This window comes from Eucalyptus grandis, chromosome 7 (assembly GCF_016545825.1).
Source record: "Eucalyptus grandis isolate ANBG69807.140 chromosome 7, ASM1654582v1, whole genome shotgun sequence".
NCBI lineage: Eukaryota > Viridiplantae > Streptophyta > Magnoliopsida > Myrtales > Myrtaceae > Eucalyptus > Eucalyptus grandis.
The window spans coordinates 6,085,887-6,111,721 of NC_052618.1; the positions used below are offsets into that span (position 1 = coordinate 6,085,887).

Below are 25,835 nucleotides of genomic sequence, written 5' to 3' on the forward strand. Positions count from 1 at the left end.
GCCTATTAATAGTTCCTTGAATGGGGTGGTGTTCCTTGGAGATCACATACGAGTGGAGTTGGTAGTGGTAAGTGCGATCATAGTTAAGGCAGTGGCACATGGGGGTGAAGGGAGTGGCTCTCGGCAGTACAAGAAAAAAGACGTGCTGCGACTTTATAAGTATCTGACTCTAGATGATGATGCTTCATATTGGGAGACTGAAACTGATAATTAGGATATGATAAAATACGTGCGATACATATGGATATTTAAAATTGATTCCGATGTAGGGCTTAAAGGAGAATGACGGGATTTTGATTATAAAGTGATTCTTATCGGATCATTTCGATATGATGTTTTTACATGATGAAATTTTCTTTCTACTTGCAAAGAGCTCTTTTCTATGAGGAAACACAAGTTTGTCAATTTATGAAATGAGCCAGCCACATGCTGAACGGAAAAATTATTTATCTTTTAATTGACATTGGGAGAGCTATCCGCTGTCACAGGGAATGTGTTCTTCGTAAAATGATGTGAATACTTGCAGGAAGGACAAAACTTCTTCTAACTTTTCTTTTACAGCAAAATATCAAACAATTATTTGAAGTTATTCTTTAATGACGCCACATTTTGAATCTTTTGGTCCATTGAATTTTTAATCCATTTCAATTTTGTCTAGTTTTAGCATGTGTACATTTTCCAAAGATTACGTATATAAGACCGAAACAGAGTAAAGGATAAAAAGCACAATTGGTAATTCTAGATAGAGCAACATGAATAAATTACCTAAAACTTTATATTACTTAAATCGATTTTTACTTTTAGAATCTTTAGAGTGCACTCAACAACATCACAATATTATGATACATTCCTATTGTCAAGGTGGGAGTATTGTTAGTGTCTTGTAATTATGTTAGGAATGATAAATTATAGATATGAAATTTGCTGGACATTGACTGTATTATCTTGTGATTATTGCTACAATAATTTTCCTTTTCATGTTTGCGAAATCTTATTGTAGATATGAAATTGGGGGCAACTATGCTAATCTTGAGAGTACTATCAAAGTGATTTGCTTTTTCATGTTTACTTTTGCTATTTGTGCATAAAGTTTAAAGGGTCCCCGTTGGTAGTCCTATATGACTAGTGAGTTTTGCTGGGCGAGGTGGTGCATTTTTATCCACTTTTCCAAAGAATCTTGGGCCTCAAGGACCCTTGTGCCAAAGCTAAGGCCCCAAAAGCCTTTGAACCAAATTTAGCATTTTTGAAGTCCCTTAACTCAAATAACTTCCACCTAGCATTCACATTTCCATATTTTTGGAATGCTATTGGGGGTAATGAATTTTTTTCTTCCAACTTTACCCCCGCTTATACTTTTGTGTTCTTATTTTGCCCTTATCCTATATTTCATCATCTCTCTTTGAACCAAACAAACCCATCACCACTCCAGATTTTGGTCGATGCAAACCCAAAGTCGATGGTTGTTGAGGGTCAACTGTCGCAAGTCTAAGGAGTGAGATTTGGAGAGTCAAGGGGTACATGAGGCTCGCCTACCCTCCAACCTATAATCTTTTACAATTCTTTTCATTAAGCATTTCTCAAGTTATTTCACAATTAATCAATTCACAAACTTAGGTAATGAATGCTCTATCCAAGTTTATGCAATGAATATGCTCTATATATCTCTTTTTCCTTTTTATAAATATGATGTCATTCTATGCATTTCATAACTAATAATGGACATAATCTCTGTCACTCTCCAAAGGCATAAAAGGAAATTACAATTCAAAGAAAAGATGAGCAGCACTCACGTCCGGTTGTAGTACCAACAATGAAAGCTACTTCAAGCTGACAAACTCAACAACAAGGCTCAATTTACTAAACAACACAGTTTTCACAGTTGGAGAGACCCACGAAGCATCGTTACTGACACGAAATGATCACTGGTCCATTGTGGACTCTCCATTAAAGGATGGGCACGCTCTTTTTTTAGGATTTAATGACGAAGAAAAGCTAACAATTTCAACTTCCCACCCTCGAACTAACAGAAACAAAATCACTATTATACTCAAGAATGTGGACTGAATTAGAGATCAGTGGCCTACAAACAGAGCATTTTGGTGAAACCTCTCATTCCACGGATAATGCATATCACTGACAACACACAAGATGACGGCATGGAACAAAAGTGGATCTCCTCCTCATCAGACAAATTACAAGTAACTGAATCTCCCAATTCATCCTCTGTGAGAGTGTTGGGCTGGTAGACTGCAGCATGGCTCTGCTGCTCCTGCTCATCCCATCTGCACCGCCTCCAGTTTTTCCATCTGTTTCATTTTATGAGGTAAGAAGATTCAGCATAAGCCCAGTAAAGTCAAAGGTTATCATGTCTTGAATTCAACAGGATACAGAATATGGTTACAAGTTTAACAAATCCAAGGATACCAATTGACACCTTTCCAAGATAAATACTAATCCATAAGAGTATCTTTGTCTGGCAGGCAAGATCAATGACCATCTGATCTTTTGCCATCTCGGTACTGGAAAATGTCATATCAGTCAATTCGATAATAGACGAGTACTGTCAAAAAGGGCTGCTTGCCCAAGATCTAAGTAGTAGACCCTAAAGCATAATCATGTCAACTATCCTAGAATGAAATATGAGATGGTTGATTCTTAACAACTCGAGTCACGTGAAGTAGATTGTTTTTTTTTTTGGTAAGATCTGTTTACAGATCATCACATAAACAAATGACAAGCATCAAAGGGAGAGGAGCCACAATATCTTTTGACGGGTAGGTGGACAAATACTAAAATGATAGGAGGTTGTGCAGATCACCCAAAAATTCATGAAATCACACAAACGGGGGAACTCTCCATGCCATGTGAAATGCAAAAACAGACTTCCAAACAGGCAATTCACTACGTATTCACATCCTACTATAAACCATGATCAAGATTAGAGTGAATAAATTTGTACACGTGTCGATTTATAGTAAAAGAAAATAGTGTACATGGGCAATAAGTCCACAAATGGAAAAAGAATCTCCTCAAGCAAGCATCAAGACTTATCCAATGTCCATCTAACACCATTAAAATGTAGATGAGAGGAAAACTTACAGAAAATATGGAAAATCTTGGCATGAACTGATCTCTGGAATTCATTTTCAAAAAGCAAAGGTCAACAACACGGACACACTTTCCTAATGAAAGAATTTTCTCTCCTCATCAAGCAATCCAATCTACAAAAATAGAGGAACAAGAGCATCAAATCAGATACTTGTATCAAAGTAAATGCATCATTATAAAAATTAAAGGAACCACAAGGTCTAGATAATCAGAAAAATCTCAAGGTGCAAGAAACATTGCAGTTAACCATATGCAGTGAGTTTACATGTCACAGACTAATAGGGTATTCATGACCAACAAGTGCCTAAAGGCATGTGTAAGGAGAAGCTTTAATCAGCTGCAGTTGGTGACATAATGAGGTAAGAGGTAGACGACGCCTTGAACCATCCATGTTCACAACGACAACTAAAGTGTAAGCTAATAATTGACTGCTCTCTTCTGACAGATTAAAGCAAAGTTTCTCGTTGTGCATAGTTATGAGCATCGAGATTCGGAAAAAGTGTTACAGAAATTAGTTTGTAAAGACAATCTCAATAAGATGATCGTATAAAAACTTTTCTTGAGGAACCTTCAGTTCTCTCAGCCAAAAGAAGAGGAATCTTTGACTTCAGAAATCTCAAATTTCCAACACACAATGTGAGTAAAGAAGCATAATAACTGAATGCTCAAGACTGAAAAGCGAAGCCTTGTAAAGTTGTCTCATATCTCTCAATATCTTTAGATTCGCCAACTCTACTTCTATTTATATGTGAGGAAAGCAGTAGACTCCCTTATACCATGATAGAACACATCAACCTTGCTATCAGGAAACTCAGTTCTTCTGAAAGAATGGAACTCTCCCAGACTTTTAATTTGGATAAAGTACAGACTCTATCATGCACCATCCGGTGTTCAGGACATGAACACCATGTGATGTCCCATGGCAACACCAATTTTGACATGTCTACTATCAAAATTATACGTACAGTCTCCCAGACATTTCCAGTGTCAAAGGCAAAAATAAAATGTGATATTACACCTTAAACCAGAAGGAGGCACATGGTTCCTAGCTGAAGACAAACATGATGTAATGTAATCCCACTCAAAGAACGAGTAACATAAGCTTTAACAGCAGCTTTCCAGTGAAATATAGCTTAAAAATAAGAACCAACTTCTGGAACAAATGTACTTACCGTTCTTAGTGAGGAGGATTTTTGCTCCTGCAAGGAACTGATAAGATAGCCCCTAGATCTGGAGTCCATCCGAAAAATCCCTTTGACTCATTGTATATGCACTTCATAATGAAAACAGAAGATCAAGCTTATCAAAGGATCATGCAAAACTGAGGTAAACAGGAACAAATCCATTTCAGAAAAGCCATGATTGACACAAGTAATTATAAAATTTTAATGCATGAACTGCAATTTGCTTCATTACGCAGATTTCACAAAACTAAGAGCGACCAACCTGTCCGATCATTGACATTATAGTTTTCCAAAGAAAGAAGAAGTACAAAAGAGAAATTACTGCATAGTTGCAGTGAGATCCATAGGGCAGATAACATGATATGTGGACCCACTCAATTGGAACTCACAATTAGGCAAGAGAAAGGCATAGGCACGTGGTGCATGTAAAAGCCCCTCGAATATGAGAGGACACCTAACAACAGGGAGACCCTGAATCCTAGATTTCTTTCTTTACTTTCTAAACATTGATCTTCTCCTTGGTTCAAACACTTTCTTCTTGCTTATTCTCTAGGGATGTACACCAAATCAACATTGTGATTGTCTTCCCGAACCAGACTAGTATATCCTTCTCAAGGCCCGAAGGCAGTATCTCCAATGCCATTTATTTAATTTCCTAAATAAGAATATCTCGAGAAGAAAGATGAAAGCGGCGCATCTATCCTACTGCAACAAGTTACTTTGCTAAGTTTCTTTTCTTATATTTCCTCCTTTCATCAAGACCAAAAATGAACTAAGTACACTATCGTAAAACACATCGCACCTACGTAAGAAGGAATTCACGTGCTAAGCTAGAAAACTCTCGACTTTGAAAATGTCAGGTTTACTTCACATCACAAAAGAAGAAAATGAAGTAATATAACTGTACTGGCAAATGCACTTATACCAGATGATGCAGCTAAGTCATCAATGCAGCCTCCCGACAAATCATAAAATCCTCCATTGTCTCGACATCCACTCATATAGAGACCAACCATTTAAAATAGAAGCAGTAACGACCATGACATTTCAGACTAATTACACCAAATTCACAAGGGCTCCTCGATGCTTCAACAATCAAATTCGCTTGCGCTTTCGCAGTCCTGAGGTATTGAAAGAGAAGACGAAATATTCATATGCTGAAGTTGGCAATACAAGACATGACTTGCTTACACTGATGCAAAGCACACAGATAGAACATCCGAACACGAGACATGTAAACACCAAGTGAAACAATCCACAGCATTGCGTGTACGCACACTTACAGTTTGAATCCTTTGTGCGAGCACCGCCCTACCGCCAGAGTCATGCGGGGCCAAGACATTGTGCCTCAAGCACTTCCCGGTCCCTCCTTTAACGGCCGATTTCGCCTCCACGAGACCGCGCGCCACCACGAGCTCCTCTCTACCCGACCGGCTCGATGAATGAGACTCTGAATCCGAACCGCCATCGCGAGAGAGCACGCACCGAAGGACGGAAACTCGGGCCGACGGGGCGTATCGGAGCTTGCGGAGAGGCGGAGGAGCCGGAGGTGAACTTGGCGATCGTGCGGACGGCGGCGTCAGCCAACGGTCAAGCCGAGAGGACGGCGCCGTCGAATAGGAGAGGGCGACGGCGAAGTGGGAGAGGAGAGAGAGGCTATGGCTCGATCATGCGAGGATTTCGGCGGTGTTCCTTGGCGGTCGCATGCGAGCGGAGCGCGGCGGCGGCGGCGAGTGCGATCGGTGTTGAGGCGGTGGCGTGTGGGGGCGGACGGAGTGGCTCTCGGCGACGACGGTTTTTGCTGGGAGACTGAGACTGACAATTGGGCTGATGGGCCGACCCTGGGCCAAGCCCAATTTCAAACAATCATATCTTAATGACCTGTCTTCACGTCAGAAGAGCTACATCCTGTATGGTCAAAACCGAACCAAAAAGGCCATTGGATTCTACTCAGCTGAGTTATTGTTAACAATACCATAGCGATGAAATTAGTAGCTAATTAAGCTATTGGTGCTTCATCTTGTTCATGTAAACCCCATGCAAAGAGTTTCTTCCTAATCCGGTGTAATTGATTTGCAGCTTCATTGATGCTCATCTGTCTTCCGGGTATTTGGTACGAACAAGCAACTCCAATGTTATACATCATAACCAAGCATTCTTGAAATATGTTATCCCTTTCGGAAGACCAATGCCGACGACTATAGGGGCCTAAATGGCTCTCTCTTTCTTGAAGCGAAAGATGTCCGTGATTTCTAGCACTCGTTCGGGCAAAGCTTCGCCACAAAACTATGAATAGTCAAATAGTCTCTAAATTTGTCATCAGTGGGTCTCAAACCTGTGAATATCTCCAATAAAAGAATGCCGTAACTATAGACATCGCCTTCTCTTGAAACCTTGCATCCCATTGCATATTCTGCCACACATTTTGATTATAATCCAAATCATATTAAAGTGTAGATCATCAAATAAAAATGTAATGTTTGCAAGACTATAAGAGTTACCATTAGCTACCAAAATTTCCGCAAGAAGACCGATCAATAATTTTAGGTATATAAAATTTTTTGGTTTGAGGGAGAGAGAGAGAGAGAGAGAGAGTACACGGTGGAGCATAATCCATTGTCCCTCTAAGACTTATTGAGCTCATATGATTATCTACAGTTTCGAAGGATGATTCAAGAAGGAATTTTGCCAATCCAAAGTCGCCAAGATGTGCGACCTTCTCGGCATCTAAGAGGATATTGCTTGGCTTTAAATCACAATGAACAATGGGGATGTGGCACTGGTGATGTAGATAATCTAGTGCAGAAGCAACATCAATTGCAATGTTTATCCTCCAAATGAAATTCAACTTTTCGGGAGCATATTATCATGAGATGATGTCGTGTATGAGTGTAGCCACTGTTCCAAGCTTCCATTGTCCATGAATTCGTAGACTAAGGCCTTAAAATCAATTCCTTGATAATCACTACTAGAGAAAATTGTTAGCAACTTCAAAAGATTTCGATGTTTGACATTCTTAAATGCCTCGCACTCGACTATAAAGCTCTTCAAAGCACCATGACGAACTAAATGAAGCACTTTCACGGCAACAATCGTTCCATTATCCTCAAGTATCCCCTTGTAAACTGACCCAAAGCTTCCAACACCGATCAAATTTGCCGAAGAAAAACCTTCAGTTGCTTTTAAGAGTGTCCCGTAAGATACATTCATACATGAATCATCCATTGAGCTTGAAACCGGTTCATTTACTTTCTTCTTCACCCAGCAAAGATATATAAAAGCTGCAATAAAAGCCATTCCAACAACTCCGAAATGACAGCAACAACTATCACTATATTGATCTTTCTACTTTTGTGGCTTTTGGAAAGGCGCTTAGGGAGATGAAATTCCGCAGTCCGCCACGAGGTCATTGTTCCCAACAATAGAAGTACTTGGTAGCATTTTTAAAGACTCCTTCACATGGTAGCATGCCTTCAAACTTATTGTACGACAAATTCAAACGTTTTAAGAATCGAAATACCGCTAAGAATTCTGGAATTTGACCTGACAAATTGTTGTGTGAAAGATCTACTTCTTCAATGCCTTTTAACGATCTAATTGATTGTGGAATCGATTTGTGGAAGAAGTTGCCCGCATCCCTAGGATTGCCAACGAAGAGCAATCACCTAAACTACTTGGGATTTCACCTACCAACAAATTGTTAGAGATGTCCAACATAGTCAAAGCTCTCAAGTTGCCAACTTCTATGGGTAGAGCCCCAGTCAGATGGTTATCAAATAAGCTCAGACTGATGGCTAATGATGAGAGACTGAAAAGCTGTGGGGGTATGGCACCACTAAGATTGTTGTAAGATAGATAAAGTAGAATGAGAGACCGACAGTTTGATAGATGTGAAGGAATTTGCCCATGAAAATTGTTCCCTTGCAAATGTACTTGAATCAACTTGGTTAGATTTCCCAAAGAAGATGGGATAGTCCCTCTAAGGTTGCTATGGCTCAATTGCAATATCACTAGATTTTGTAGATTGCCCAAATTTGAGGGGATAACCCTGAAAATTGGTTGAAACCTTAACTAATAACTCTAAGTTGACAAGATTCCCGATTTCTTCGGAATCTCACCATATTTTGACTCCCCGAATGCATAAAAAAGTTGAGAGTGCTGGATAAATTACCTAGGCATTTAGGTAACACTCCACCAAACTTGTTCAAGCCAATATCCACTGCATGTAATTTGGTGTTTGTTAGTCAACGAGCAAAGGAAACTCAAGTCTTCGGGTTTTCGACTTCCAAGCCGATTATCACTTATTCTAAACTTACTAAGGTTATACAAATTTTCCAACGATGGTACTTTCCTAGAAAATCTATTCGTTGAAATTGAAGCCAACCTAGCTTTGTGCAATTCGATATCGAGGGAGGAATCAGCCCCTCAAGTTGGTTTCCATGAACACTAAATTTCTCAAGATTTGGGAGTTTGAGGCCCATACTTGCTGGAAGAGTCCCTTGTATCTGGTTTAATGAAACTTCAAAGCTAATTAGTAAAGAGAGATTGAATAAGGAAGATGGAATTTTACCCGAGAATCTGCTTTTTGTAAGGCTAATGACTTGCAGGTTTGTTCGGTGGCCTAGAACTTGGGGAATGCTACCCCCTAAGTTGTTCCAAGCTAAGGAAAGTTGTGCCAGGGAAGATAAGTTGCCAATGGAGAAAGGTATGCTCCCGCTTAAATTATTAAAATTCAAATTGACTTTCTGTAGCTTTGGCAATGAACCGAGCTCCCTAGGAATTTTTCCAGTCAGTTCATTATATGAAATAGAAAGTGCAAACAAGTCCAAGCAACCTGATATGTTTTTGGGAATTTTACCGACCAATGAATTGTTGTCTAGCAGTAAGACATGAAGGTAGCGCAACTAGCCAACTTGCGGAGGGATTTCATGATCGAGACTATTGTTTTGGAGCCTCATTTCCCTTAAGAAGCTGAAATTCCCAATATGAGGAGAGATTAATCCGGAGAGTTCTTGTGATGACAAATTCAGGATCGTGACCCTTCTATGCCTCTGGCCGCACGTAATGCCATGCCACTGGCAAAACCCAATGCTATTGTTCCATGAGTTCAACACGCCGAAAGGATCTCTGGTTATGCCAACCTTAAATGCGAGGAGCGCGAGTTTGTCTGTTTCATTGGTGGTGGAAGAGACTTGATTAAAGCACAAAGCAAGAGCAATACAAATAAGCAAGGGGCATGATGGAAACTCTGCAAAACTAATGCCCATGAGTTTCATGACTTGAAGCCCCGGAAGCGGGTAGATTTGAGAAACAAAAGGCGGGATGAGTGCTATTGAAAACTTTTCTTGCTCTTGTGCTACTGGAAACTTTGAAGAGCTTTATAAGAATGTGGTGTCGATTTTGAAGCGCTATTTTTATCTTTTTATAGGAAGGTGTCGATTCTTCTTTAAATTTTTTCAGGATGGCTTTTTGAAGCGCTTTTCTTCTTTTTTTCTTTTTGACTCAGTAGCAAGTGAAGTGCTTTTCTTCTTTTTGAAGGGCCTTTCTGCCTCTAGACAAGACTTTGCTTGGCCATCTGCGTGTATTGTGGGGGCTAGAGTGAATGGAAGAAGGGAATGGTGAAAACTCACTTTAGTCAGAGGACATGGACGTGGCAATTGGAGGCCACTTAAACAAAGGTGAGAAATGGATTAGGAGTCTGAGGGCCATTTTCTTTTTTCTGATATGTGATGAGTTAGCTTTTTGCTTGGCTTGATTTTCTCTTTGAGAATGAAGACTCCGCAAGATGATCTTGAAAATGTAAATTCTTTGTATTGGGGAATGTAAATTCTTCCCATTAAAATGGCACTAGAGGCACAATTTTTTTCTTTTTCCTTTTCTTTAAAATAATTATATTAGTTAGCTACTCCCCTTGAAATTTAAACTCACTTCATCCATGCTCATTTTTCCTTTAGAAAGAAAGTAGTAAGTACAATCAATGAATTTTGTCCATTTAAAACTTTTGGACGATAATTGGTTTCAATAGAATCGCTTGAAAGGAATATTTATTGTTATGGTTAGTGGATTTTTGTTATTATAGCAATATCTTCATGTAATTTTTGGAAGCAAAATGTTACTCTCTTAGGGCATTATTGCATTCTATAATTTTCTTTCTTGGATACAAATGTTTTTCCTAATCACTTTAATCCTCAACCGTCAATATCAATTAATTATGGGAAAGCAAAAATAAAGATGCAGAAACAAACTCGATTTGATCGTAAATTATAGTGCGTATGTGTAATCTACAATATTCTATGAAAGATGACTACACTATAAGGACGCTAACAATGAAATGACACTAATCCATAGCATCAACAACATTAGATCCAAATGTAAAAATTAAAACCTAATTGGATGTTAAAGAAATATGCCTATCCCTGTTGTCCATATAGGCAATTCTATTCACCTCTAGTATCTTACTAAGATCAACATCGACTTGTTCTTTCCAAATTACTCTTAGTTGTCCATCACCCATCTGTTTATTAATTTGGTCAAAATAGGTAGCACGTGACAAAGTCGATATGAATCGATTGGAAAATAAAAAATTATGGCATTGTAGAATTTATCATTCTTGATTGTTAATTTCATTTTCACTTGTTGAAACAAGTAAACCGCCATTACATCTAGGGGAAAAAATGACTTAAAAACAGAATATACATACCTTAGCCTTAATCTTTACTTTCATCACATTCCATGGAAAACGTAATGAAAATTTAGTTATTTAGCAAGTACAAAAAAAAAAAAAAAAAAAAATGCATTATGCACTAATGAGTCATGTGGATCTCACAACAATCAGGGGCCAAGCAATTCTATACCTATTTTAATGAGGATTTTGTCAATAGGACATTCTTAAACACCTCATAAATATAAGTTTTGTCATTTTTAGTATAAGTATCTCAATGCACTCGTTAACAAAACCATTTTGATAACATTCGTTTTCTTTTGGATAATCATAATGGTGGCTTTAAATATTCCTCTAGCATAAATAGAACACAAAAAGTTTAAAATAAAATCATTTCCCTTCATCCACAAACAATGAATCGAGAAATTTAATAGGTTTGGAATTGGGACTTTTACTCTCAACGATTGTTAAGAGGTGTAGAATTCTTCTAACTCTAAGATATTACAAGCATCTATATTCTTAGCCATGAACAAAACCTAGCTAGCACTTTCCAACTTATATTCATTAAGCATTCAGTAATCATATTTATTGGCAAAACTCTATTTAATGCACATATTATATAATTGATTATTTTTCATACTATAATAATGATTAATAAAATTGATGCAATCAACACAAAATACTTATATGTAATCATATATTATACCATATTCTTTATGTAATGAGCCAAATAAAATTTCACTAATGATCATCTATTTTGTGGCGACATAGACATATGTGTCACACTACATAATGCAACCACATGAATCAATGCTCAACCACTAACACATAGAAATCACATTTTTTTAACCAAAAGATTTCAAAGTAGTAATTATTAGTTAACATAAAAAATTATGTAAGTATTTATTATATAACATATATAATTAATTTGCAATGAATTCTTTATATATTGCATAAACAAGCGAGAGAATTTATATATATTGCAAATCTTTTTAAAACATGTAAGGAAGAGACTTCATATACATATAACAGATAGTTTGCAAAACCCAAGCAGAAGTGGGTAGATATGATTATGAACAGAAGGTAAGAATAGACAAGAGACGGAATATTAGCTAATGCAAACAATGAAGAGGCTTATAAGAAGGTCTGACTTTTAAGACGAGCTCTTGAAGCGCCTTTTTTCCTTATTTTTTTTAGACAAGTCACAACAATAAGTATCATTCATTCAGTGAATGAGAAACTATCAACCTTTGATGGAGTCTCAAATGGTCACAACTTTGATATTTCCAAATGACAAGTAAAAATTATACTCCGAAATTGTAGTCAAGTTGTGTGCAAAAATCAACTCATTGCGTGAGATAAGTTTTGCGTGAGATATGTTTTGCCATGACCAATGGTTGTGATTGTGCGTGATTCATCATGGGCCATGATCAGTAAAAACATGTCCCTTAATTTGGAGTGGGAATTTGAGAGAAGCCCGGAGGACGTTTATTTCTCAGTCAATTAGTGCTTTGCCCACCCCCTACTTTAGTATTCCATAAATTAAAGTGGAGTTTCAAATGGTCATGATTTTGATACTCTCAAATGACAAGTAAAATTACGCTGAATTGCAGTCAAGTTGTGTGCAAAAATTAGCTCTTGCATGAGATATGTTTTGCCACGATTGATGGCTATGATTGTGCATCATTCATCGTGGGCCAAAATCAGTATAAGCATGTCCTTTAATTTGGGGTGGAAATTTGAGAGCATCCTAGCTATCAGGACATTTATTTCTAAGTCAATCAGTGCTTTGCCCACCACTACTTTAATACTTCATTAACTAAAGTTGAGTCTCAAATTGTCATGACTTTGATACTCTCAAATGACAAGTAAAAATTACGCTCCAAATTGCAGTTAAGTCATGTGCAAAAATTAGCTCTTGCATGAGATATGTTTTGCCATGATCAATGGCTATGATTGTGCGTGATTAATCATGGGCCATGATCAATATAAGCATGTCCCTTAATTTGGAGTGAAAATTTAAGAGAAGCCTGGCTGTCGGGATGTTTATCTCTTAGTCAATCAATGCGGTGCCCACATCACTACTTTAGTATTCCATAAAATAAAGTGGAGTCTCAAATGGTCACAACTTTGATACTCCCAAATGACGACGAAAATTACGCCTTAAATTGTAGCCAGGTTGTGTGCAAAAATTAACTCTTGCATGAGATATGTTTTGCCATGATCAATGGCTATGATTGTGTGTGATTCATCATGGGCCATGATCAGCATAAGCAAGTCCCAAAATTTGGGATGGAAATTTGAGAGAAGCCTGGCAGTCGAGACATTTATTTCAAAGTCAATCAGTGCGGTGCCTACACTACTATTTTAGTACTTCACAAAATAAAGTGGAGTCTCAAATGGTCACGCCTTTGATACTCTCAAATGACGAGTAAAATTTTTTGCTCCAGATTGCAGCCAAATCGTGTGCAAAAATTAACTTTTACATGAGATATGTTTTGCCAATGAAAATCCTTACTCCATTGACAAAGCATAAAAGAAAGAAAAGAAAAATGAAAGAACAAGAGACACGGTTGAAAAGTTGTTCCTTTGTGGCCCATTCATGCTACGCCTCCAAAAGATACTGAGGAAATTGTCCAAAAATTCTAAACCTATTGCACTTTTGCCAATTCAGTCTAAACTATTCAATTTTGCCAATTGAGTCATGCAACCTTTCAATGTTTTGCCAATTAAGTCCATTTGGTTAATTTTGAATGGAAACCATTGGCGTGGACACCAACCATTCTACGTAACTTGGTCAAATGTGTACAATTTTAATAATATGTTAAGATTTTTCAAATTTTTGTTTATTTATTATTTTATTTTATTTTATTTCCTTTTCTCTATTTTTTCTTTTTTTTTCTTCTTTTTTTCTTTTCCTTTTTCCCTCCGCCGGCCATCACCGGCCTCATTGATGGCCGGCAAAGGTCGCCGACCACGGGCGAGGGACATCGAGCCTAGATTGGCAAGGGGCTACCCTCACTTGGGCGGCTGAGGGAGGCCCTTGCCTAGGTAGGCGAGTGTGGGCTGCCTTCACCTAGGCAAGCGAGTGCCACCCTCACCAAGGCAAAGGCTGCCCTCACCAACCTAGGCATGGGCATCCCTTGCCCAAGGTTGATGAAGGCGGCCCTTGCTTGAGGTTAGCGGTTGTCAACCTCGTCGGCCATTAATGAGGCCCGACAATGGTCGGTGGGGAAAAAGGGGAAAAACAAAGAAAAAAAGAAATGGAAAAAAAAAAGATGAAAAGAGAAAAAGGAAAAAAAGAAATAAATAAATAAATATTAAAATATTATTAAAAATTGATTACATTAGCACCAATCATGCCGTTGGACAGCCAATGTCCTCTTCAGTGATTTTTGACTAAAATTAGTTAGATGTACTCAATTGACAAAACATGGAAATATTTTAAGACATTGACAAAATTAAAAATTTATAACTGAATTGGCAAAAGTATAATAGGCTTAGGACTTTTTGGATAATTTTCCCACGGTATTAGAGACTGTAGCATGAATTGATCACAAAGGAACAACTTTTCAATACAAGGATTCTTTTGCTACCTCTACCTCTTGTTCTCCCATGTTTCTTTTCTTTCTTTTGTGCGCTGTTAATGGAGTGGGGAGTTTCTTTGGCAAAACAGATCTCATGCAAGAGTAAATTTTTGTACGCAACTTACTTGCAATTCGAAGTGTAATTTTTACTCGTCATTTGGGAGTATCAAAGTCGTGACCATTTGAAACTTTACTTTATTTTATGAAGTACCGGAATAGGGTGTGGCCACCGAATTGACTGACTTAGAGATAAACATCCCAACAGCTAGGCATCTCTCAAATTTCCATCCCAAAGTAAGGTACATACTTATGTTGACCAAGGCCCATGATGAACGATGCATAGTCATAGCCATTGAAATTTGTGGAATTTGAGCGAAAATCACGTGATTGACAGCTTTGGTTGGCTGTCCATGCAGATTGTGATTGGACTGTGTCTAAGAAAAGAATCTCCTCCCCAAAATACACGCCACCTCAACATTAGTAGTGGCTCCCGCATTGTTATCGACAATCAATTAAGAGAAGAGAATTGGACATGAAAAGAAGTAACTGTTTTATATAAAAAGAATTTATTATTGACATGAAGAGAAGTGATGATCGAACATAAAAAGCGGTAATAGGGTAGAGTACTTATTCTCGAGAAATGTGTTCTTTTTCTATTATCACATATAGTTTTTAAAAGAAAACGCTTTATCTTCTTCATAATTCTCTCTTCTTATCTTTTCATCACAAAAGGTTGATAATACATTCAAGGTAAAATTCTAAAAGGAAATTAGAAGGAAAAGAAGAGAAAAGGAAAAATGAAAAAAAAATTCAAAAAATATTAAAATTGTTCATGTTGGTGCCAACCATATCACATAGAACAACTGGGGTCCACGCCAGTGATTTTCGCCCAAAATTAGCCAGATTGACTTAATTGACAAAATTAAAAAATTTAATACTGAATTAACAAAAATGTAATATATTTATGACTTTGTGGACAACTTTCCCCCGGTACTAGTCCAAAGAACCTCATATATATAAAAGATTTGCAAGAAGTGCGGAAAAATTAGATGATAAATGGAGGTTCATCTAGCTTGCTAGCATACAGTAAAGTGAATCACTACCAGTCCATTGATGCATTAAACAATGAGCATAACGGAAGTCCCCTGAACACTGTGTTAAAGCTCTCTTCCAATTGCAATGGCATCGTTAGTGAAATTGTTGATGCCTTCAATTGCTAGAGCATATCATTCCTCCTCGATGCTCCCGGCTATACTTTGTCGTCCGACAAACCTTTGAAACTTCGAACCGTTTCAGGATGATATCCGCTCGTCATGTCCAAGGAACCGAAAAGTACATACATCGAATCAGTTGCATAGGTAAAATGTAAAAACAAAACAGATTACAGACATGAGTTTGCGTTTAACATTTTCGAAAAGGAACTTAAAGGGTCCTCTCACCTTGTGACTTTGATGTTGCAGCGGATGAAGGCAGATTCTACATCTCCAAAACAATATCTGAAACCATGGCTTGAAAGGTGAATTAGTCAGTAACTTTTGAGGCGACTCAGGAACATGGACATGGCCTTTCATTTTTCCGTGCCAATATCTGACCCAGGTGGTCCTGAAAGGAACATAATTTGAACTTCCGTTTTCATCTGGGAAAGTGGCTGCGGATCAAGATTCAGCTTTTAATTCAAGCATCCATGCAATATTGGAAGCACGGCGCGGCCAATGAACAAGTATGTTAACATTGGCTGTACTAACTCCTACTTATAGAGTAAAAACTTGAGTCGGAATTTGTCATGACCCATTTGCTTCCATCCTTAATTTCTTCCGTGTTGTTTTATTCCGCTACTGCTTGTCTTTGGAACAAGCGCAGTTGAGAGCTCTCGTGGACACGAATGCCAGCCTATACCTAGAAAGCAAGTACCTTTCATCATATACCCTCAATGGCGATCCTTGAGATGGGTCCACCAAGGTGTTGATTGCGACGACAAGGGCTGCGTCACCAACATTTTGCTCCAGGGGAGAGGGCCCATTGGAAGGCCCTCTTCGGCCATTACCGGGTTTACCCACTTGAAGGAAATTAGGGGTAATTTGTGATCGCCCGACAAGGGTGCCGTCGGGCGGCCCCAATGTCGACAAGGGTCGCACAGCCTCCCTTTGTTGCCAATGAGGGTTGGCCAGCAACCTTGTGGGCTCTCAAGCTACAAAAAAATGTAAAGAAAAGAAAAGACAAAAAAAAACCATTTTTTTTATTTGAAATATCTATCTTAGCCTCGATCGTCCCACATAAAATGTTGATCGTCAACATCAGCAATTTTCAGTAAAAAATAGCTGGATGAATAGAATTAATACTGATGTGAAAATGTTTAGGACTAAATATATACAATTGAAAGGTTTATGACTTAATTGGTATTAGTGTAATAGATCTTCCCAGAGATTATGCACATATGGCAAGAGCAGAATAAGTGTCTTGTGGATGTGCCTTTGTGAAACAAATAGATGCTAATCACCTATCTCATTTAAAAAGTATCACAAACCCATGCATCGAACAATAGGTAGGATGGGGAAAACTCACTTTAGGAATTTTCAGCAGTAGGATCATACATTTTGTGCCAAATTCCTCCAATTTACTTCAGTCACTTTAACAAGAGCACATTTCTGCAGGAAGTCAACACAATGCTATTATTGCAAGAGCATAATATTCTCATCTCCCAACCATCCTCAAATCTAGTGTAACAAATTTTTCCAGCACTGCATTTATGAGGAACAAGACATATGGGACACACGGTTGAATTTCTCTAAGTTAAGGTCTCTGAACACATTTGACTAGGACGAACAAAAGCATTACAGCATTAGCCGGATTATGATTTATTAAGCAAGGTAATCACACGAGACAATGAAGAAGAAATTAGTCAGCTTGGATTTATTAACAAGGTAAAAGCAAAACATATTTTTCCAGATTTACATAAATGTCATGTTACAATCTGAACCAGATCAACCTATTGGGAAATGAATTTTTCTTCCAAAAGAAATTGATAAGTCCACAGATGAGGCAACCAGATGATAAATCAAGACTCCAGAGATGCATTTGAAAGAAGCCTAATGGAAAGCTACCAATCAATTGATCTATACAAACTTATCAGAGACTATGAATTAATTTCACTGTTCTGAATCGAATACATCATATAAACCAACCCAAGGAAATCTCAAAGGCTCCAGCTTTTCCAGCATCTCTTGAATGATGATTAATTCTATATCAACGTCATCCGTCAAGGACCATGAAACTCAACCTTCACCAGAGAGACGGCTCCTAGCATCTTGAAAACTCATGGTGATTCCTGCCAAAGGAGGGTCGTCATACAATCTGCACGTCATCATATCTATCCTTTATAGAAGATTTAAGATGCGCAATAAGAATTCAAAGTTAGAGAATCTAATTATTTATCAGGAAAAGTTTAGAAATCTACTTAGCAGGAATGGACCCGCCAAAAAGGTCTTATTGAGTATAGTATGAGATGAAACAATACGGAATATAGGCAGAAGACCACATTAGGCACATATTGAATGTGAAGGTACCATGAAAGCTTCACAATTTTCCACGGCATTCCTCTGATGTTCTGTATATGCAGAATGCTGCAAAACACATTGTTGTATTTCCTATCACGGTCAGCGCTGCTTGAAGAGCCACCGATACCTATAGAAAATAGAGACACCTTACACTCAGTAATGATTTCAATGCTTAAACAACTCTCATTCAACATGAAAACCGAGATAATACCTCCAGGGATTCAGAGTTATAAAAGAAATGCCATGTGCATGCACAAAATGCTCCACCAAGCAACAGTATCTAAATCATCACAGCAAAAGATTTTACGATTACATGGTAAATACAGATGAAATAAGAAACGAGATTATTGCAGAAGTAAGACTTGTCGCGACCTCTTTTTTCCGGCGCCCGCAATCGGGTACGAGCGCCTAAGGAGGCTAATGGCTCGGCTGAAATTAGTTATGCCCGGACTCTCCCAAGTCCACCAATTCACGACTTAATGGTCCAAGTTTTTAACCTGTAAATCAATTTTTAAAATGGAGTTGTCACTAATCGATTTGGGTTGGGTTGATTAGAAACCCAAGCGAAGTATTGGGAGAAATACTCACTCTGCGTAACTGCAGAAATTAGGATCGGAGACTTGATTACACTAGTTAATCACTAATGCCCTTTTGGCACCTAATCTTGTTTAAACCTTGAGGTTTTTTGGATGCTCGAGGGATTTTCCATGCATTTTTGGAGAAAAACATCTTTTGGGTCTTTTCCTAATTTTTTTTTTTTTTTTTTACATAAAAGGGATTTTTTTTTGGATTTTTTGGTATTTTTGGAAAAATACAAGTCTTTTTTGGCTTCTTCTGAATTTTTTGCTTTTTTCATGAATTTTTGGCATTTTTTGGAAAATATGGAATATTTTTTAATTTTTTTTTAGTTTTTGGAAAATAAAATATTTTTTGTTTTTTTAAATTAAAATATTTTTAAATATTTTTCGAAAATAAATTATTTTTGATTTTTTTAAAATAAATTATTTATATATTATTTATTTAAAATATTATTTATAATTAAAAACGGCTTGCCTGGGTCGTGGGCTAGATCCAAACCGAGCCGGCGACCCGAACATGGACGGGGCCACAACGTGGGCCCGACTCGAATTTTTTTCCTTTTTCCCTTTTCTTTCTTTTTGGATGAAACGGCGTCGTGGCCGAGCGTTTGGATAAGCCCGGCCCGATCCGACGACCCGCTCCACGACCCGGATCCGACCAGCTCCGACCCAAATCGTGACCCAACTTCCGCCGCCCCGGAATTTACGGAATCCCTACCCGGTCCCCGATCCGGGTCCGACCCAACAACCCGGGTCGCGACTCGAAAAATCGGGAACCCTAGGGTTTCCGAATTGCAGCGTCGAGGAGGGAGAGGACCGAGGTGTAGCGGCGACGGTGGCGACGGCAGCGATGACTCGGACTACGGAGAGGAGATGGCGATGGCGATGGCGACGGCGACATCATGATACCTGTTCGTGGCAGTGGTGCGATGGGGGCGGCGACGACGGCGAGACCCACGCAAACCTCCTCTGGCCTCTCTCTCTCTCTCTCGGGCTTGCCCTTCGAGCTCCCCGAAGTCTCTCGGGGACCCCTCCAAGCTCACCACGCCACGGCCAACCCCGCACTCGAGCTCCCGAAGTCTCTCGGACCCCGAGCTTCGGCTGGCCTCTCTCTTCCTCTTCCTCCCTCTATGTGTCTCTTCGGCAGAACTTCTCCCTCTCCGGCCGCGAGCCTTTGGATCTGGGCTTGCTCGTCCTCGGCTCCCCTTCTGAAGTCTCTCAGTAGGAAGCACGAAGCTTTGTAGCCTTTGTCTAATTGTGAATATCGAGGGCGTACTTGAGATATTCACGAAGGTCTCTCACCTTCTAGTAATGGGAATATTGAGGGCGTGCCCTGCATATTCGTGAAGGTCTCTCACCTCTTGGTAATTGGGAATATCGAGGGCGTACCTGAGATATTCGTGAAGGTCTCTCACCTCCTAGTAATTGGAATATTGAGGACGTGCCTCGCATATTCACGAAGGTCTCTCACCTCCTGGTAATTGGGAATATTGAGGACGTGCCTCAAATATTCGTGAAGGTCTCTCACCTCCTGGTAATGAGAATTTGAATGTAGCACAAGGCTTACCTGGATGGCCGCAGGCACTCAAAGAGGCTGGAACACTTGGGTAGCCATAGGTGTACAAAGTACTAGAATACTTGGATGAACATAGGTATTTAATGATATGATCTGGGACCACTTAGGCTGGTCTAAGTACTAGAAAGCATACCTGGACGGCGGTGCCAAGCAAAGCAATGAAATGCTTGAGCAGCTGCTATATTATTTGGGGACAACTCGGGCAGGTTGAGTGTCGTGAAAAGGAAGTACCTGGACAATGGTGGGTACTTGACGATATGGGGATACCTAGACAACAGTAGATATTCCAAGAGATATTTGGTCACTCACAAGTATCAATACTGGGACAACTCGAACAAGTCGAGTGTCACGAAAAGGAGTATCCGAACGGTGGCAGGTACTCAAAGACAATAGGGATACCTAGCTAGCAGTAAACACCCAAACTCAAAGGACGACTCAAATAGGCTGAGTGCCAATCAGAGGGTACCTCGACAGTGATAGGTACTTTAAGACAAATGGGGATAGAGATATGCTTACCTAGCAATCTCTCTGATCTCTGAGAATATGTCTGCTATTTGCACAATATGCACACATGATTGTATATGCTGTAAATTCATGAGTTCAAATGAGATTCATGCATGATAATTTTGTCGCTTTTGCATCCTTTGATTTCCACTTTGGGAAGATTTTGAAAGACAACCTTCATTTAGAATGTAGATGTCTTGAGCATGCCAGATGAGGGACTTTCAGTCTGAAATGACTTTTCACTCACTCTCGTGGAAAAAGCTATCTTGACCATTGATGTAGGATTTATAAGGATCACATTATCTTACTGTCATCATGTCAATAGGGGTCGAGTATTCTTTCAAACAAGATTTACTTTACCAATGTGAGAGGTCTTTGTTGAAATTGTGTTGAAGTCTTGGTCAGGCTCATCGAAGGGGACCGTCGAGGTCAAGGCTCAAAGTGCCGCATTATCATCTCTGAGTTTGCAAGTCAAGAATCCCGCAAAAAGAGATAGAGTAATCTTGCTCGTACTTTTTCGAGCGATGCTTATATACGCATGAAATCCTACGTTAATTGAAGTGCCCATAGTCTGAAGAGACTTTTATAATGGGAATGTAACGTAGACTTGGCTCACATGTAAGAGAGTGAGAGTTGGTGACTGTCTTGGCATTTATCACTAGTCTTCCTTCTCAATGTCAGATGGAGGTTCTATCAATTTACCACAACAACAACTTTTTCTTGACTGTATTTTTGACTGGAGGGCATTGGCCTTGCTTTTACCAGGTACACTGCTTTTTTATGCCCCTATTTCTTATTCCAATTCTTCATTCATGGGCATTGACCTTGCTTTTACCAGGTACACCGCTTTTTTTTATGCCCCTGTTTTTCACTCTTGTCGTTAGAGGAACTAGCCTAGGCAAGTTCAATTACAACACTATTGTTAGACTCTTGAGTCTTCGTCTTCAGCTAGCGCTCCGAGCTATGTTGCTTAAATGGTAGTGACTTCTGTTTTGCCTCCATGTGATGGTGAAATTACAGACTCAATTGGGTTGTACAATGAATACAAGTGCCGAAAGAATTGCTCTTCATCATTCTAGGGCACTTAAATAAATGCGAGTGTTCATATGCAATAAAGACACCCGAAGATTGATGCAAGTGTGAGCAAGAAAATTTCTATCTCTCTTCTCACCTTATGATGCTACTTTGCCTCCGCTCTGCCCTAATGTGGGGTGGTTCTTGACGGGGAGAAAATATTCAGTGGTATGTGCGCGCCACGTCATCTGCTGACCTGGTGCGCACTTACCAATGAAACGCCGGCACGTGTCCCCGAGCGGGACCCGCTGAAAAAGGGGGGGCGCTGGTTTTTGGTCGGCTCGGCTCGGCTTCGCGCAGAAGAAAGGACGGTCAGCGTATTCCTCCCGCTCAAAATTTTTCTCTCACTTCACTTGAATGGGCGCGGGTCTCTCTCCTCGTAAAAGAAAAAAGAACGCCGAGAGCCTTCCTCTTCCTCCTCCGCCTCCGTCTCCCGCCTCCGCCTCCGTCTCCGCCTCGGCCTCCGCCCGCCCAAAAGCCTCGCTGGTCATCTCGCTCGCATCTCGGTCTCGTTCCCGAGCGGCACCAGCTCCCGCCGCCGACCAGCGCTGTCCTCGACGCCGGCCCGCTCGATCGCGAGGGAGATCTTGGCGGACTTTGGCGGGGTCGACGGGGGCGAAGAAGGAGAGCCCGCTGCATTTTCTCTCTCTTTTTCAACGAAGCGCGCTTTTCTTCCCGCTCTCGCCTCTCTCTTCCTCAAGCACTCCTCTCCTCTCTGTCCCGAGCCCTCTCACTCACCCCAAGTGCCCCCTCCTCTCTTTCTCGAGCCCTCTCACTCACCCTAACCGCTTCCCTCCTCGCCTCTCTCCTCGTCGCCGTCATCGACTTTCCAGCCGCGGCTCCGAAATCGCCGTCGCCGACCGGCCTCTCGAGCTTCTTTGAAGCAAAAAAGGTTTGCGAGGCTAGATATACCGGTGGCGGTGCTAAGTTTTGGGGTTTCGCCGCGACCAGTGAACTTCCAAGATCACGGTCGAGCACCGGCACCGGCACCTGCACATTGAAGAATTTACTTCTGGGTTCCAGCTCTTTTGTAACGCTTCCTCCGGACATGAATTCGCCGACCGTTTTCATCTCCGCCGTCGCATTGGTCCCGCTGTCCAACGGTTCTCTCCGCGTGTCGTCCCGACTTCGCCGCCCAAAGACCCGTTTCTGGGATAGCTCCCGAAGGTTCGAGCCCGTCGCTTTCTTATGGGTGCCTCGTTTGTAAAGTGTTTTTATTGGACAGAGCACGCCGTAGTGGGAGGGGTGGGGTGAGGGGTTTTGACTATTTGAGGCCGTGGTTGGGTGACTGATGACACGCGTGATACCTGTGTGAAATGAAATATTACGCTCATCGAACAGATGAAGTGTAAGGATGGGTCGAAGAAATTCACCAGAGCCTGTGTCAATGACGATTTCTCGCGACGCCCGGATGGGACAGATGAGCCAGGTCCTTTTTGAGCCATTTTTTTTTAGCAATTAGTTTGCTGTTGTCCTTGAATTTATTGGTTGTTCTCACGTCTTGCATTGTGTTTAGATGGATGAGTTGATACGGAAGGGAAATAAAGACAGAGATTATGAATAGGATAAATAATGGAAATAGTACAATAAATATTTCTTTTTGGGCCATAGACCACCCTGGGGCAAAATTGGGAGGAGATGGAAGTAAATTCATGAATCATTGTCGCCCTTCTTTTCATTTTTGATCGATGCATATGAAGAACTCCCGCTTTTCTTTCTTGCTGAACGAAGGCACGAATTGTTACCTTAAGCAATTTCACCAGATATTATGGACTTGGCAGGTATATTATGAGGACTTAATATTTTCCTTGGTAATTGTCATGAATAATCGGTTTTGCATCATAGATCAGAAAAAACTGATTGCTTTATTTGATATAAATGCTTTTGAAGAGCAAAAGTGTATTCGCTTTATATGGGTTGGTCCGCCAACTTCCATAACCGGGCATAGTTGAGCGATGCTCTCCATTGATATATTAGTAATGATGGTTCATCAAGAAGCTCAGCTGGACTCATGTTAGTTCAGTTGTATTGTGGTTATCACAAACCACGGGTTTCTTTTTGTTAGGCTTGTACTGGTTTTAGATATTACTTATCCAAAAAAGACTGTTACTAATCCTTGGCTTTATTTCTTCTTATAGAAAATAGTATGTGTGCAAACACCTAGTAGTGTCCATATCTGGACCTGCTTTGATGTTTAGACTATTCTAAATGACACCATTACTCGTACCTGGCTTTGTTTCCTTCTTTAGAACATCTCATGTATGTCTGCAGATTTCTTGTAGTGTCCACCACTAGAGCTACGTACTTTTCTAATTGTAACTTCACTTTCTCTGACTCGATAATGCAGGAATATCAGCATGCCCAAATGGAAAATTTTATTGTCGGAATGCAGGACATGTTCCTGTCATTATATTTTCTTCGAGAGTAAATGATGGCATTTGTGGTAAGTAGTCCATCGGAACTTTTTCTCCATGGTCTTGGCCTTTCCAAGCGTTCATATTTCCATGGTCTTGGCCTTTCCAAGCGTACATAACACACATAAGAATATCAGATATGATATTATGAATGGCCAGGGGCAGAAGTCCTCTTTGCAGATTTTAATTGCTTCAGTGTCAAGGATATCTCTAAACTTCACTGCAATGAGATGTTCCACGCTTTAGTGTCATGGGGCACTGATTAATCATAATTGTGCAACAACAGATTTATTTACCTGCTTTAGCAACTTCATGTCCAATGTCTTCCTCACCAACAAACATCACTGTTAAAATATTACTTTACAGACTATTTAATGAACCCTAATACCATGAAGACAAGTAAACAAGGGTATATTTCAAGTGATGAACAGATTTGAGACTACTTTTTAGGAACTCTCCAACTTTTGAGGACAAGGACATTGATTGTGAGATATATGCATATGGGAAATGAATGGAAACTATTTTTTCGGGTTTACATCTTAAGGATTGTTTCAAAAGCTAGACAAGAGTGGCTTCTTCAATTGAGAACAGTTTGCATGCTTGGTCTCGGTTCAATCCAAGAAAAGAAAGTGGTCAAAAAAGGTGAGATGGAGAACTGGTTTAGTTCGATTGATCTTTTCCTTAACGCTTGTCAATGAACAGTGTTTCTGAGAATACAAGAAAAATTGCAGGAAGGGGGAAAGGTTGGAGAGAAAACAAAAGGTGCATTTTTGAATGAAATCTATGTGCTTATCGTCATATGCAAGGATCTGCAGAGTGATCAATTGTTAGTAAAATGGATGATGAATGTGTGGATTAAGTAACATCATAATATTGTAATAAGATACTAATTAATGCTTAGATTAATTTTCCCTTTTCATTGTTTAGGATTTTTGTCAATTGGACAATTACTAAATGCTAAGGTCCTATAAAAGATTTATATGCTGACATCATCTGACCTTAATAGGTTGACGGAATTACTAGATCGTTCTGGTTCTTGTAACACTGATTTTAGCCTTCGCTGGACAAAGGTTAACTAGCAGGTGGTCATTCTTTTTCTGCCTCCTCTTAATGTTTCCTCCTAACATATGTTCTTTGCCTGCTCCATGATACTCAGACTGCTGTGACGGGAGTGACGAATACAGTGATAAAGTGAAGTGCCTGAATACATGTTGGGAAACTGGAAAAGCAGCATGAGATGAGCTAAAGAAAAAAATTGCTGTGTACCAGGAGGGCGTTGCCATATGTAAACAGGAGGTGGAACAAGCTAAAGTAGCTCTTGCAAAAGACAAGGAAGAATTGTCAAAACTGAAAAGTGAGGAGAAAGTACTGAAAGTGCAATTTGAACAGCTTAAAGGTCTGGTTTTTCCTAATTTGGTGGTATCTTGGCAAAATAACTTGAATTTAGTTGTCATGATCTCATTAAACCCGAGTTTGCCCTTAAAACGTAGTTGCCGGCTACTGCACATATATATCATCTTTGTTCATACCGCATCCAAGGATAGCAGCATATTATGGTCTATGGAATTGGAAAACTCACACTGATGATAATGAAC

The 25,835-nt window shown here is 39.7% G+C and overlaps 1 protein-coding gene, 1 long non-coding RNA gene and 1 pseudogene across 4 annotated transcripts; all 3 read right to left on the minus strand.

Annotated features, from left to right (window-relative positions):
* Nucleotides 1-1,979: 1,979 nt before the first annotated feature.
* On the minus strand, nucleotides 1,980-6,096 carry LOC104428465. Of its 3 annotated transcripts, XR_722083.3 has the most exons (5): nucleotides 5,576-6,096; nucleotides 5,218-5,413; nucleotides 4,281-4,381; nucleotides 3,100-3,221; nucleotides 1,980-2,306 (listed from the first exon to the last, which is right to left on the minus strand). It is a non-coding gene; the product is annotated as an uncharacterized LOC104428465 (long non-coding RNA). The 3 variants fall into 3 exon arrangements; XR_005552831.1 differs by having other exon boundaries at nucleotides 4,281-5,413; XR_722084.3 differs by lacking the exon at nucleotides 5,218-5,413 and having other exon boundaries at nucleotides 5,576-6,092.
* A 1,040-nt stretch (nucleotides 6,097-7,136) lies between these two features.
* LOC120295778 (probable LRR receptor-like serine/threonine-protein kinase At3g47570) lies at nucleotides 7,137-7,589 on the minus strand. The gene has a single exon (XM_039317344.1). The coding sequence runs from the start codon at nucleotides 7,587-7,589 to the stop codon at nucleotides 7,137-7,139; it is 453 nt and encodes a 150-aa protein (XP_039173278.1).
* A 10,286-nt stretch (nucleotides 7,590-17,875) lies between these two features.
* Nucleotides 17,876-25,835, minus strand: part of LOC120295779 — a 29,051-nt pseudogene continuing 21,091 nt past the window's right edge.